Source organism: Phodopus roborovskii, unplaced genomic scaffold (genome assembly GCF_943737965.1).
Source record: "Phodopus roborovskii unplaced genomic scaffold, PHOROB, whole genome shotgun sequence".
NCBI lineage: Eukaryota > Metazoa > Chordata > Mammalia > Rodentia > Cricetidae > Phodopus > Phodopus roborovskii.
The window spans coordinates 31,369,438-31,385,455 of NW_026126418.1; the positions used below are offsets into that span (position 1 = coordinate 31,369,438).

The 16,018-nt window shown below is 40.1% G+C and overlaps 1 protein-coding gene across 1 annotated transcript in view; it reads left to right on the forward strand.

The window, feature by feature from the left end:
- Nucleotides 1-4,268: 4,268 nt before the first annotated feature.
- Nucleotides 4,269-16,018, forward strand: part of Gpr155 (G protein-coupled receptor 155) — a 38,828-nt gene continuing 27,078 nt past the window's right edge. Inside the window, exons 1-3 of the mRNA XM_051184464.1 lie at nt 4,269-4,397; nt 4,891-5,362; nt 13,636-14,035. Coding sequence (XP_051040421.1) covers nt 4,915-5,362; nt 13,636-14,035 — 848 coding nt within the window. The 5' untranslated portion in view covers nt 4,269-4,397; nt 4,891-4,914. The remainder of the gene's footprint in view (nt 4,398-4,890; nt 5,363-13,635; nt 14,036-16,018) is intronic.

A 16,018-nucleotide genomic window follows, 5' to 3' on the forward strand; every position in this document is an offset into this window, starting at 1 on the left:
GGATTGCTGGAGACTGAGGTCAGTCAAAAGGATGACAGGGCTCCCTGATTCTGAGCTGAGGTGGAGGAGGGAAGCAATACTGGCGATCCCCAGCCGGGCAGCCATCTTGTGGGAAGAGGAAAGCCGGAAGTGCTGCAACTGGGGACTGGCGTCGCCCCGGCTCCCGCCAGCCTAGACAAGGCCTGAGGGCCGGGAAGGGGCTAAGTGGGAGGGCCTCGGGGACGGGGGCGGGGGCGGGGCGGAGCGGCGTCTCTAGGGCTTGGGGGCGGGGCCTGACAGCTGGGTGGAGGCCGACAGCTCGGATCTCCAGCCCAGGGGCGGGGCTCCAGGGCGGGACGGAGTGGGTCCCTGCAGCCTGGGGGCGGGGCCTGGCGGCGGGGTGGAGATCTGCACCGCGGAGCTCCAGGCTGGAGGCGGGGCCTGGGGCGGGGCGGAGCTGTGTCGCGAGCCTGGGGGCGGGGTCTCGCGGCAGGGTGGAGACCCGCATCTCCGACCTCCAGGCCAGGGGCGGGGCCTGAGGGCGGGGCGGGGGCGGGGAGGAGGCACCGGGCCGCAGACGCCCTAGGTAGCTGACAGGGCCGCAGCGGCTCACCCCTCCCTTCCTCGAAACGTGGTTGGGCAGCTGCCGCTGGTCGACGCCGCTGGGAGAAGAGGGCTGGGGGCGGGAGATGACGGCTGTGTGCTCGCTGCTTTGCCCTCTGCGAAAACCGGAGTGCTTCTCCTCGCAGCCCGGGTTGCAGACCTAGCAGGTGAGATGAGCGCCGGTAGCGTGGACCTGCCGGGTCTAGCTCCTGCCCCTGCCCCTGCCCCTGAGGGCAGCGCCAGACTCGGGTGTCCCCGATCTCGACCCGTTGCTGCTGCTGTCCTCCTCTGCCTCGCAGCGCCCATGCCTGAAACCTGCGGGAACTCTCGGGATGGTCTGCGCAGAAGGGACTTGTCCCTTCTGGTAGCAGAGCTGCGTCCCCCAGGATGCAGAGCGCCCCGTTGCACGTGTGCCAACCCTGTCATCTCGGACTTTTCACTTTATCTCAAGGTGGCCTCAGTATCTGCGCCTCCTGAGCGCCTCTGCCCAGGTACCTGGTGCTTTGCGCCAAAATTTCTCCCCTTTTTACGGAGCACCTGACGTGACTCCCAAACCCTGGCTTTCCATTTCCACGGATGTCAGCAGCCCTCGGGGCCATCTCTTGGGTTAGGAACTCTGCACTCCTTATCTTGGCGGGCCAAAGTCTCCCTTGCAGACAGACAAGGTAAAAAGGCAGTGAACAGAAGCCTGTTGATGTGTAAGAGTTCTTTTCTAGTGCTAACCAGCATTAGTTTTTCTCATGGAGAAAGGATATTGGGTGTTTGAGAGAAGAACAGCCTAGGAGTGTAAAGCTTTCTCTTTCAAGTTAACACTGAACCACATTTTAACTTAATAGCAATTAACCTACTATTTCAATGCTTTGGTGATGTTATCTAAGTCAAATATAGAGTGATTAGACCGTTTGTATATCATTTTCTAGTGTCTGCCCCATTGAACTGCCTTGTACAGTGGCAGGTCAACTTGTTTGTTCTGTAACAAGCCTTGTTTTTGTAGATTAAAGGACTGGCTGTCATTTTGTTTTAAATTTCCTTTGTTGTGGTTCTTGTTCATCTTAAAATGTGCTTTGGAGGCAGTTTTTTTTTTTAATGTTTACAATAGTATGAGATAAAACTTGAGATTTGTTTTTAATCTTTCCCTTACCTATTTTGAAACAATCGCTTAAGTAAGTCGCAACTGGCTTTCCTATGTAGCAGAGGCTGGGCTTGAGCTCATTGTCTGCCTGCCTCTGCCTCCCTAGTGCTGGGATTAGAGGTGTTTGACATCATGTCAGGCTAGAACTTGTTTTAATTTTCATCTGCCTCAGAAACTGTTGCTTTTATGAGACTGGAAAAATTAATGGGGGGAAGGGGCAGATTACTTTTTAAATTATTTTTTTAATTTTGAATTAGTTGAAAGTTGAACCTAAGTGTTGCTTTACCTATTGGCCATCACATTGATGAAGAGGTCTTTGTTCACTGTCAGACAAACTAAATTCAGTTCTTCTCAATTGGTGGGTCAAAAACATAGATTGATAACACATCCTGAACTGGTAACTTTATGGACTATCTAGTAGTTCTATTATTGAGGATCTTTAATGATAAGTGTGTTTCTGTAATGGTAAGTATGTTTGTTTGTAGAGCTACATAGGAGAACAAATGTCCTTTACTTTGCTACCATTCTAATCATCACCATTAGGTTTAGAGTCTCTGCCCCTTTTTCTCACCTTTTTGGTTTCTTCTTTGATTATTAGGTTTTTTGGTTTTTTTGAGGCAGGGACTCAGTGTGCAGCCCCCCAGCTGGCTTTGGGCTTGTGATCCTTTTGCCTCTGTCTTCCAGTTCTGGGTTTCCAGCATGGGGGACCACACTTGGCACTAGAACTATTGCTACCATTTCTTGAAGGCCTATTCTGTGGTAAGCTGTGCATTAAATATCCTTTCTCTACAGTATCTCTCTAAGGTTTCCCTGCTCATTTTACAGTTAAGGAAAGTGACTGAGAGAGGCAAAGTAATTGGCCCAAAGAGTTGGTAAAGGTTAAGGTTCAAAGTCTGTTACTCTTTTCACTTAACTATTGTTAATTAGGATTGTTGTTTTAAAAAATATAAAGCTACACTGTTGTCTTATGTGGTCCAAATAGGGGGTTGTGAGTTATCCAAATAAAGAAATATAGGGAAATTTGGAACAGCATCAAAGTCTGGGCTAGTTTCTCTCCTTTCTAAGGGCACATTTCTTAAGGGCTCCAGTGTTTAACACTCAAGTTTAATTGTTAATCAGATCCTTCAAGGATGGCCATGTGTACCAATGAGAATCTGTCTATGTGTCCCAACCAGATCCTGTCTATGTGTACCAACAGATCCGACCTGGCTATGTGTACCAACCAGAATCTATCTATGTGTACCAACCAGAATCTATCTATGTGTACCAACCAGAATCTATCTATGTGTACCAACCAGAATCTAGCTATGTGTACTAACCAGAACCTGGCTATGCATATTAAACAGAACCTCTCAGTGTACCAAGCAGTATAATTTGGTGTTTATTTGTTAAAACTCAAATATGTGAACATTATAGGATTGGTTTCAATGACCACTCCTGTTTAATCCTGGTTAAAACAAAACAAAACAAACAAACAAAAAAAAAAAAACCACTTGTCTTAATCCCAATTACATATAAGGCTTTTAAGGATTTGGCTTATAGAGAACAGCACCAGGAATATTCTCTTACACAACCTGTGTATCATTTGATGATCTTTGGCCTGTCACACGAGTCTTTCCAATGTGATATGGGTGTTCTAGAATTTAACCAAATTCCTGTAAATTGCAGGGAACACCAGATTTTCCCCCTGTCTTATGTAATGCCACTTTAGATGGTAAAACTAGAATAATCACTTAGAAATTGACAATTACTATCATACTAATTCCAAATTACTATTCAAAACTGATTTGTCTCAGAATTTGTGCTCAATGCATCTCTGGCAGCAAGAGGAGGGGAGTCTATCAGTTGCTACATTAGCACACTGAACCTATTCCATCTTTATAACGTTCTTGGATACAGTTTGTGTTTTTGGAGATGTTACTACTGTGAAAAACGTTCATCATTTAGAAAGAGAGACCATCCACCCATTAAGTGGATAATACCTAAAAGACAATGAGAGAAGAGGTAGATTTAAGAAAAGCTTGTTATTTAATAACTTTGTTGAAAATCTTTACTAATCAAGTGGTTTTTCCCAATGCTTCCTGTGTGCCAGGCATTGTGCTAGCTATTAGGAACACAGGAATGTGTAAAGACATGTGTGGTCTTTGCCTCTATGGCATTTAAACTCTGGTAAAGGAGACAGGCATAAGGCAATCATTTCAAGGCATTGGGATAAACAAACAGAGAAAAGCAAACGACGGAAGGGAAGGGTCATGATTTTATTTGAGAAAGAATCATGCCTAACTATGTGATTAAAGAAACCTCACCTGATGAAGTGATTCCAGAACCATATGGTTGAGTCTGGAGAATGAGTAGGTGCTAATTATGTGGGCAGTGCAAATGGCAGAGAAATTTTTAGAGTGAACTGCACGTGTGGAGTCCCCTGTGGCACTAAGGGATTGTTGGCCAGTATGTGCGCTTACATAAAAGGAACTAAGAGGAGGCTGGTGGGATGACATTTTCTTTTTTAAACCACTTTTTTCTTTCACAGGTTTGCTCGTCGTACTCTACAGAAAGGTATATCCAGCGCTGGTTAAGTGATTATTGTGTGCTGGATGTGGTTAGAGGATAAGCACTCTGCTGATATTGTCACTTCACAGATGAGAAAGCGAAGCATAAAAAGTTAAGCTTTGGGTTCAAGTTGGTAAGTGGTGCCTTGCTATGATTCTCCCTTATGCTCAAGCACGACTCCTCAGTCTATCCCTGAGAACCTAGGAAGTTTCTAGAAAATCTGGGTGCCGCTGGGTTCTTTGCAGCAGGTGGGTTCTTTGCAGACACTGGGCCTCCTCCTCTTGGCCACTAGATAGAGGTGGATTATGGTTGCCTGGAGAGGGTCACAGGGCACCACTGCAGCTGCCACGTTTGTGGATCTTATTTTAGTCATGTCTGACACGTAATAGGACGGTAACATAAATATTTTGAGCTGACCTACGTTTGAGAGTGAAGCACCTCACCCTCGTCTTTTCCATTGTGTTTCTCCCTGGTGGACATTGAATAGAGTATGAATATTTATTTGGTCATTTAAAATGTAAATAAGTCCAGGTTTGCAACATTCCATTTCAGTCTGTATTCTGGTCAGTTGTAACGCTGAATTTTCTTTTCTATTCTTTCTTTTTTTATTTTTTTTTTTTTTTCAGAGACCTGGTGGAAGGAGAGAGAAAATGGATTCTCATTTTTCAGCAGAGAACTCAACTCTGGCCATTAATATGAATGAGACTTTAACTCATGGATTTAATTTCACCAATGACCCACCTTCAATGTCCATAACAAGGCTTTTCCCAGCCTTGCTAGAATGCTTTGGCATAGTCCTTTGTGGCTACATAGCGGGAAGGGCCAATGTCATAACATCAACACAGGCCAAAGGACTGGGAAATTTCGTCTCCAGATTTGCCCTTCCAGCTTTATTATTCAAAAACATGGTTGTACTTAATTTCTCTAATGTGGATTGGGCTTTCCTATATAGTATCTTAATTGGCAAAGCCTCTGTGTTTTTCATTGTATGTGTTTTAACCTTATTGGTTGCCAGTCCTGAGAGTCGATTTAGCAAAGCTGGACTATTCCCTATTTTTGCTACACAAAGCAATGACTTTGCATTGGGATATCCTATAGGTAAGTTATTTTTATTCTTCAATTTAAAAAAAAAAGCTCAAGCATTTTATGTGGTAACAGAAGTTTTCGATATATCTAAGCTTTTGTTAGTGACATATTCTTATTCTTATCCCTAGGGAATCATTAATTGTTTAATTGAAATTTTTTTTGATTATAGTTTTCCCCTGCCCCGACTCCTCCCAGACTCTCCCCACCAACACATACATTTTTTTTTCCTTAAAGCTGTCTGAAATTAGAATATTTTTCTTTAATTTCAGAGTTTTAAGGTTCACTTAATTATCTACCTAAAATAAATGGTCAAATTCTAATGCCTTAGGGGATAATTTTTCTAATAGTACTCTTATTTCCTCTCAATTATCTCATGTAAAGAAATCTAATTTCTAGAAGGGATCACATTCTGAGTTAAATTATATTTTTAAAAAAATCTTATGTCCCTGTGAAAATAGTGGGAATTTATGGCATTGATGACATTTCCACACCGTCCTTGTTCTTAGGCTCTAGAATATGTAGATTATCTTACACTAAAATTTGTTTGTGAGCTTGTTAGTTTTCAGCGTCATTACGTTGAAGCTAAATTCTTGTTTAAGGACAAACGTGGTGAGGACGCTACTGTGTCTGTAGTTCTGTACATAGCCCAATATTACATTTTCTGGTAAAATGATAAGCACACTAATTTGGGATGCTGTAGTTTCTTGAGAGGAAGTATATTTTGCTTTTCAGAATATACCACCATTCCTAGAAATTAATTTTTAATATTTAAAAATACAAGTTAAGTGTATTTAACCATGTACCATGGTATAGGGACTAGTGAGTCTTAAGGGAGGGTGCTATATTCCGGTGCTAGGAAGAGACCTGTGAACAAAGTTCTCACTCATACTGAGTTGATATTTAATGAAGAAATAAAGTATGATTGAAACTAAGATCATATCAAATGTTGGCAGGGGCCAGAAGACTAAGTAAGGGCCGGGGTACTGTGTCAGAGTGATGGGTTAAGGCTTCTCCGATGATATATCTTTAGAGCAGAGATTCAGTGGACTAGTAAATTGTACAATTGAAACCTACCATGAACTCTCAGGCCTCGGTCATTTTATCCCATCCTCCCCCAAGCCATTCTACCACTGGCACCAAAAAGATTGTAGTGAACTATATTGTTCAACTTTCCTCATTTTAGCTATGGAAAAATACCAAAGAAATCGAATAACATGGAGTAAAGCAAGAGACTGAAGAGGGGGTAGAACAGGGCTCTTAGGTAACTGGTCTTTAAATAGAAACTCTATAGGTATTCCTTCAGAGTTACTCCACTTTAAGTTGAAATTACACAGCAGAAGTTAATGTTTGTCCCTGTCCTTAAGATAACTAGGAATGTAGTCTGGCCAAGGATTTGTAGGATAAAGACTCCAGAAGCAACATGTTGCCATAGTGTTAAGTATTTAATAAATATTGTTCTTACTTTAGACATGGGCTAGGCATATATAATTTCATACTTTTATAGACTAGTGAGCTCATAAAGAGAACTAACATTTGTAACTTTATAGTTTACAGGAGACTTTATTACTTGAATAGAGCAGATATTATCACTTTCAAATAAGGAGACAGGGTTACAGGATTGTTTTAACCTAGGTCACACAGCTAACATGTGCCTGAGACCCAACTCTAGGCTTTCTGGTTCTAAATCCCTGGCACTCTCTTATGCCACATGGTTACATAACAGGCTAAGTCTATCTTAGAAGACCTGACCAACCTTTGTGACTTAGTAGTTTCAGAACAGAATCAGATATTCTTGTCTTTAAAATATGTTTAGGGATGGGGGAGGGCTAGAGGGGTAGCTTAGTAAGAGTCTGTGCTGTAAAAGCCAGAGGACCTGAGTTCAAACCCCCAGCATCCACTCAAAGACAAGGCACGAGGGCTTTAGCTTCCTGAGCTTTGTGAAAGGTCTTCTACTCTGTGTGCTTGCTTTATGTGTTTCCTCACCCTTAATAAAAGCTGTTCTTTACCAGCTTGAAGAAAAAAGTCAGACAGTCCTTTCCTTCCTATAACCCCGGTGCTGGGAGGTAGGGACAGGTGGACCGGGAACTCACTGGCCAGTCAGCCTACCTTAAATGAGCTTCAGGTTTAGTGAGAGACCTGTGTCTAGAATACCGTGGAGAGATGGAGAAAGACTCCTGACCTCCTCCTCTGGTCTCTGGGTGCACACACAGATGCATGAACGTGCAAAGGGGAGAGAAGAGAAGACGTAGAAAAGAGCTATTGGATGAATTACTTTTCCTGTTAAGACACTTTAAGACATATATATGTACCAAGCCATTTCATCACTGTTTTTCTTACATTCTTCTTTACATTCCATGTTAATGTAAATGTGACAATAATAAAGTTCCTAGTGGTATAGTAACCTGAATTTCCTTGATGAATGTGTTGTGCAATTTGGGGTTAATTTTTGTTGTTTGTTTTAATCACAGATAATAACTCTTGTAACACCAGGCTGTAGACTATAACTTTATTAAAAACAAGTCATGTACACAGCTTTCTAATCTACTTGTAAAATGGAAGATGGGTACAGAACATTATATCATCTGTCTGCTCCCTTGTGGGGTATTTGTTAATGCAGTCTGTCTCCATCTGTCTTATGCTCTTGTACATGGTGAACAGAGAAGACAGTCACCAGGGAGAAACTTTCTTTTCTTGTTTTTTTTTTTTTTAATTTTCATACACACACATACACACACACACATAACACACACACACACACACACACACACACACACACACACACACATATATATATATATATATTATTTTACATATAGATTCCAGTTCCCTCTCCCTTCCTCCCATGCCCCCGAGACCTTTCTTTTGGTGTGTTTCACAACTTCTCCTAGGAATTCCCACTGTCATGTTCAAATAGAAGTATTGATAATAAATTAGAAGAAACAACCTTCTTAGGGATGCATTTGCTCCTCATCTGTCCAATTTACAGGTGACTTTGGAAATACTGGCATGGGGAGAAGTTAGTGAGTAAAGAGAAAGATGGCTATGTATCTTTTCTATATACTATGACTGAAGTATATAAAAAATAAATAATGCTATATTGCTATGAAGTTTTTTATATTAAAGTCAAGTGAATACAGACTGAAAAGTGTTGCTATCTTTTAGGACAATTCTTTTCAAAGGTGCTTTTTAAAATGCAGGTGTGAGAAGAAAGCAAGAATCTACCAAGGTGAAATGCCAGTTTCAGCAGATCAGAATGGCTCCCTGCCTCTGTCATTAAAAGATACTAATAGGGCATAGTTAAGTCCTATAATTTATTCTTCAAACAATGCTGATAGCATAAGTACCCTGACTAATCATAATTAGGCTCTAGTGCTTGAGCTGTAAACACAATGGAGATGAAGCCATTTAACTATATGCCATTAAATAATGGAATGGTCTTGTCAGGGTCTGTGTGTTATTTGCTAGAGATTGAAACCCTGCAGGAGTCCAAATAGGAGTCACAGTGGGTGGCTAATTTTATCTTAGTTCTTACAAGCTATGTACTAACTCCTCATAATGGGATTCCCCCTCCCTCTAAGAGCCTTATTTATAATCGTTAATTAATTAGGACTTAATAGTTGATATAGTGATTATAAATCTAATTTTAGTTGCTATAGGTCACTGTATTCATGTGTATTTTTCTTTCCAACTTGAAAGATTGTCGTCAGATTGCTAACTGCCAGTTTATAAAGATTATAAAGATGGGATGTTAAGTAATTATGGAAATGAGTGGCAAAAGAGACTAAAATTCCCATGTTGAACCCCTTTCTCAGTAATTTAATAAGTATTTATTTAATCACGATTATTTGCTCCTCCACTAGACATTGCTCCTTTTACCCTTATGCACTTGTTCAGCTGAGCTAAAACACTATAATTGTAACCTGCTTTATAAACATTCACATTGTATAAAAAGGAAAAAAACATGAAATTTCATTTAGATAGGAGGAATAAATTCAAGAGGGCTATTGTACAACATAGTGAATACGGTTAATAACAGTGTAAGTATGCATATCATTAAAAATTATATAAGAAAATATGTATGCTGGTGAGCTTAATTTAACCATCCTAAAACGTATATGTTTGATTTTTATTGGCCAATTTAAAATACCTTGGTAATCCTGTTACTCAGGAGGCTCATGTAAGAGGGCTGCTGGGAGTTCAAAGCCAGCCTAAGCTACAATGTGAGATTCTGTATCAAAAACCAAACTAAGGAGCTAGGGTGACAGCAGGATTGGTGACGTGCTTGCTTTGTAAGCATGAGCCCCATGTGAACTTAAAATCCCAGTGCTGAGGAGGTAGAGACGAAGATCCCTGGAGCCGGCTGGTTAGCCAGTCTAGCTGAAACAGTGAGCTTTGGTTCAGTGAGAGACTGTTTCAAAGAGTAAGGTGGAGAGTGATTGAGAAAGACATTCAACATTACTTCCACATGCATATGCACACACACATGTGAATGTGTACACACATGCATCAAAGAAGGCTAATTAAGATGATAATTTTAAAAATAAAATATGTATCCAAAAAGAGCCAGATTAACTAATTACAGATATAAATCATTATATGATACAAAGTACATTTTTACTGTACCTGACACCCTTAGCATCTGTTGATGTATCAGTTAATTCTGTTCATCAGATCTGTTCAGTACTGTGTTGGGTGGGGTCTCTGGGTTATGGAATGATGCCTCTAGGGGACTCAGAGTTTCTTGAGGTGGCATTGATTCAAAACAAAATATCACAGTATTACAGAGAAGGTGAGATTTAATGATGGGGTTTGAAGACTTGGTAGAATGAGTGCAAGAGACTGGTCCTAAATATTAAGCAAGTTTCAGAAAGAAACAAATTCAAGAAGTTAGATAGAGAAGGCATGCTCAGCAAGTGGAGCTTGTGTTTACGAACACACTGTTTACTGTACCTGTGTTAGGGATCTGGCAGATGGAGTCTTTGCTTTATGGAGTAGTAAAAGATGTGTTTGGATAAATAGGACAATTATAGGGACTGGCTGTGCTCATTAAAAGAAAGCCACATGAGCTGTGCCAGTGAGTGGCCAGTGAGTGGCAGAAATGATAGAAAAATATTAATTTTTGAAAGTTTTGACTTTGCATAGTTGTGATTTAGATAGTACTCTTCGGGGTTAATAATATGATGAAAGGCATGGTTGGGATAACACAAAAGAACATGGGTTAGTGAAAACGCCTAATAACCTAATTTTCAGACTTTTAACTAATAGGAGTAAGAATCAAGAGGAGGAAATAAAAAAGACCCTATTAAGGAAGGACAGTAGTCTCCCACATGTGACAGGAGTGTGCGTCACAATTCCTCTTCAGACACCTACATATACTAGGCCATAAACTCCCAGCAGAAGTTCTTATCCCAGTATCCTGAGTGATGAGATTCTCAATTATGCATATATATCATATATAATAAATTTGTCATCCATATCTACCTATGATCAGGGTCAACGTATAAATTTGGTACACAAAAGTTTGACAATTTCTGGTAAGAAAGATTAGTAATACACTGTAAAAAATGGTGTGGATTGTGGTCTCTGTCCTTTTCTCTCAAGCTGTCTCACTGCAACTTGGCTTACTGTTCTTGTTGTCAATGGATAACTGGGCATTTAGGAAGTCAAAGAAGGGATGGGCTGCTGCTGTGTTTGATGACTGCCTAGCAAAAGCAATGGAAAACTGTTGCTCAGACTTGCATTGAATTCTTGACAGAGAGGAAGGAGACAGAGAGAGAGAGAGAGAGAGAGAGAGAGAGAGAGAGAGAGAGAGAGTTCATTATGTGGTAGTGACCAGTGATATGCCAGGAATGGAAATTTCTCTACACAAGTGATCAATCAATAGAAGAGGCTTTGAGTGTGGAGTTGGAGATGAAGGTTGCCAAGAAAACACTGCTGCATTGCACTGCAGCCACTTAGGAAAATTCTCAAAACCAGACTGAAAATGCAAGACATTCCCCAAATACACACTCCATTTACGAAACTGAAGTGATGGGCAGTTATGGACACCTTTTTCCTAGAGGTAGAATACTTAAGAAGTGTAGCTACCTAAGAATAGTTATCAAGATGGGGCTTTTTACTTAAAAAGGCACCAGGGAACATGGAAAGCAGCCACCGAGTCATAAAGTCAGCACGTCTGACTTAGAAATCAGTGTGAGGAGAACCGATGAAGTTTTATGCAGTCAGATGCATTTAACCTCTGCTCTATTTTGAAGGTAACACAGACCTATGTATGTGCTTAACTGGGAGAAAAGTGATTTGAAGCTTACAAGAAGTAAGAGTAGCTAATGAGATCAAGGTGTTCTGAGGTTATATAATCTATTACATAACTTTAACGGGACATGTGTCTGACATTAACTGAACTTAACGAATCCCAAGAAGGTAAACAAATATATTTTCCTACTTGTGTTACTTTATCTTAGTGTAAATTAAGAAACTCAATCTACACTACTTTCACATGGTTGCCTCTCTCCTTGGAATGGTTGTGGCAGTTTGTTTTATTTCTCCACTTCACATCCATTATGAATGAGCTTTTGTGTACTTCCAGCTGGATAGGTTCAAGTTCTACGTCCAAAACAAGCCTGAAGACCAAACGGCTTTAAGTTGCCTTGTTCCACCCCAGGCCAGTCCCTCAGTCTTCACCTTCTAGAATTGCTAGGCGTGTGATCCCACCCTCTTACCCCCCATCCAAGAAAAGGTCTTCTGTAGCAGTTAAGTTCTCAAGTAATCATGTCTTCTCAAACTCTCCAAAGGCCTCCCACAAAATATAGCATGTGAGCTCTGTAAGATGCCATTCCTTGTTAATCTTGCGACCAGTTTTTGTTGTTTTGTTTTGTTTTTGTTTTTTATTTTATCCAGCCTCACTCTTCAGTAGGTAACAGGCTCTTTGGGGACACGCTGAGAAAAAGTGATGCTTTGTTTTTTTAAGAATGTGTAGTTACTAGCCAGGCATTGGTGGTGCATGCCTTTAATCCCAGCACTCGGGAGGCAGAGGCAGATGGATCTCTGTGAGTTCAAGTCCAGCCTAGTCTACAGAGTGAGTTCCAGGACAGCTTGAACTACACTGAGAAACGCTGTCTCAAAAAAAAAAAAAAAAAAAAAAAAAAAAAAAAAACAGACAAAATAAATTCCTAGTTACATTTGCCAGAGTTAAATACACTGTATAACTAATTCCATGCTATCCCCCTCCCAAACGCTGTCCAGGTTCAGCCTTCTGTCCTTCCTTTAGCGTCTTCTCTGATCTTGCCTGGAAGCATTCATTGCTTTCATTTCCTCATAGCCTGTGCGGCCAGTAAGCAAGGATAGGTATGACTGGAGCTCTCTTCCTCTTCATTACCTGGTGCTATCTATCACTAGGACTTTACTGGCTGCTTTCTTGATGACAGCTGTTAAAGCTGATGTCATCTGGCTCAATCACTCCTCTCCATTCTAGTCTTTTTCTCCCATCTACTGCAGATGTTAATGTCTGACTCTCTTTTTCATTATGAAGTTCTGCCTTTTTCACTTGACGTTAGCATCTTCCTCAGTTACCCACTGAATTCTCTGCTTCTCTCAGTTCCGTGGTCTCCTCATCTCCAGTGAAGCCTTTCCCACCTGTCAGCTGCCAACTCACATGGCCACATCCTAGACCACATCTGGAAAATAGAAGCCTGATCGCTCACAATCTGACTAAAAGCTTCTGAACTTCCAACTGTACCTAATTCACACATGCCTCGGGTCCCTGACCTACTTCCCGTCAGCTGTCTCATGTCTACATCTTTCCCTGTGGAGTGTGAACTCCATCTCAGCGGTGCTGTTGAGTTCCTGACCATACTCTCCTCCATCTGCTGTCATCTGACTCCTGCCTTACCACACCAATGCAGATGCTCACTCCATAAGTTCAAGCAGATATCTTGTTGCTATCATGTCTTGTGCAGATTTATACTTTGAATTGCTCTTTTAAAATTTTTACAGCTCTGCCCTTAGAGATTTATTTTTAAGCCTTGTATTGGAAAATCGTTAGTTTTTTTATATATATAAAAAGACTTACAGTTGATTGTTGTTATTTTATAAACTGGATGGTATTTAATATAGTAAGTTTTTCTTCTTTGTCAGTTTTATTACTGAAATTAGCCTTTCTAAAAATAAGTGAATGGGGCTATTCATCACTAGGATACTTTTCAATGATATAAATAGCACAAAAATGTTATATTCATATTTGTATAATTTTGTGGTAATATTTTAAAACCAGTATTCTTGTTTTACAGTTGAAGCTCTGTATCAAACTACATACCCAGAATATCTGCAGTATATTTATTTGGTGGCACCAATATCTCTTATGATGTTAAACCCTATAGGGTTTATCTTCTGTGAAATCCAGAAGTCTAAGGACACTCAAAATGCTTCCCAAAATAAAGTAAAGATTGTGGGACTCGGATTTCTACACGTATTACAGAACCCGATAGTATTCATGGTCTTTGTTGGCATCGCCTTCAATTTTATTCTTGATAAAAAGATCCCTGTGTATATGGAAAATTTTCTTGATGGACTTGCAAGTTCCTTCTCTGGGTCAGCCCTGTTTTATCTCGGTCTGACGATGGTAGGGAAAATAAAGCAACTGAAGAAGTCGGCATTCGTCATGCTCACTCTTCTCATCACGGCTAAACTGTAAGTTTCACTCATTTAATTTGGGAGCTGTAAGAGGAAGAAAAGCCTATTTAACCAATGCACTGGGTTGCATTGCACCAAGTTTTTTTCCTTTAAACATTAATTCTTATTTATATAGCTGCTGCAATTTAAAGGAAAATGGGCTATTTAGGTATCATAAAAAGTATTTCCTAACTAAGGCATGCAAGTTATTTTTTCTACTTTACTTATTAGAAGACAAAGATTATTGGTTTTCCTTCAGATTTTTTTTATTCAACTTTTGTATAAAGTTTGCCTAATATTTTCAGTGTCTCAATAAAATCATACTTAGTTAATCAACTTTTTATGATTCTGGGCATCAAACCCAGGGTCTTGGACATGCTAGGTAACTATTTTGCCACTCTGGGCTTTACCACATCCCTAGATCATGTTTTTAAAATAAATTTTGCAAAATTTCTATGTCCATTAAAAATCATAAATTATAAGTATGTTATTGTTTAAGAATAATAATTTTAATGTACACCATTTTTAAAAGAATTTTTTAAACTATTCCATGACATAAACATTTTTGGACATATTATCATTATTGAAACAACATTACAGTGGAAATACTTTTTATTAATAGTTCTTCAGCTTATTGGCTTGTCAGCCATGGAGGTGACATAATTTTACTGCAGTATTACCCAAAACACTTAGGGCATGCTTAAATGTGGAATTCAACTCTTATATAAGAGTTAAATCCATGGGACCAGGACAAAATAAATGAAATAAATAGTTCTGAAAAACGCTCTTCAGAATATATGAGTTAGTATTTCCACTGTAGTGTTGTTTTGATAGTGGTAATATAGTAATTTCAATGTTAATTAAAAATTTCAAGGTTTTTTATTCTTATTAGATATTTGATTCTTTTTCAAAATTAAAAAAAAAAAATGGGGCTGGAGAGGTGTCAGCACTGACTCTGAGATAATCAGGGTTTGATCCCCAGGACCCACATGGTAGTGGACAACCATCTGTAACTCCAATTCCAGGGAGCGGGAGCTCCAACTTCCTCTTCTGGCCTCTATGGGCACTGGAGGCATATGATGCACAGAAATACAAACAGGCCATACACCCATGCACATAAAATACATATATTCATCATACATACATACATACACATATACATACATTTATAAAAAGGAATTATAGTGCCTAACTGCATGAACTGTCTATTACAACAGATAACTAAGAGTAGTTCAGGACTAAGGAGGTGGTTCAGTATGTAAGGTGCTTGTTACACAAGCATGAGAACATGAGTTTGGTTCTATAGCAGGCATGTAAAAAGCCAGACACAGCAGCACATGCCTATAATTCCAGCAATGGGATGGAATTATATGGGAAGCCCTGAGGCTTCCTGGCCTGGACAAACTGTGGAACTGAAGGGTCAGTGAGTGATTGTGTCTCAAACAATAGGGGAGAGAGCAACTGAGGAAGACATCCAGTGCCAGCCTTTGGCCTCCACAGCACAGCTGCACATGTGTCCATTCATATCCTAGCCTACCTGTCTAGGTCCTGCTGCAACAGTGTATCGGCTTGTTCCACCTAGGCCTGGTGACTGTGCTCTGTTCTTTCCACAGAGATGCTGAGACTCTAATAATAGATTCCTCCCCAGACCTGGCTTCCCTTTGTGCCCTGCTCCACAGTTGTTCCCGCTGCTGTGCCTTTCTTTGTATTTACAAATACCAAGAACTAATTGTTAAGATGCCTACTTTTGGACTGTTTTCTAAAATTGAACCATTTAAACACTTGGTCACAGAGTTCAGCTTTATTTTTTTCCCCAAAAAGTTACTAAGATTTCCAACCTCTTTTTCATTTCACTTTTCAATTAACGATAGAAGAAGCAAGAAAGGAGCTGTAATTAAAATGCTTACTGTTTTTTTGTTTTGTTTTGCAAAAAAATATTTGTAAAAATCTGTTCTCCCCCTTTGTATTTCCTAATGTTTGAAATAGTCCAAGACATTGTTC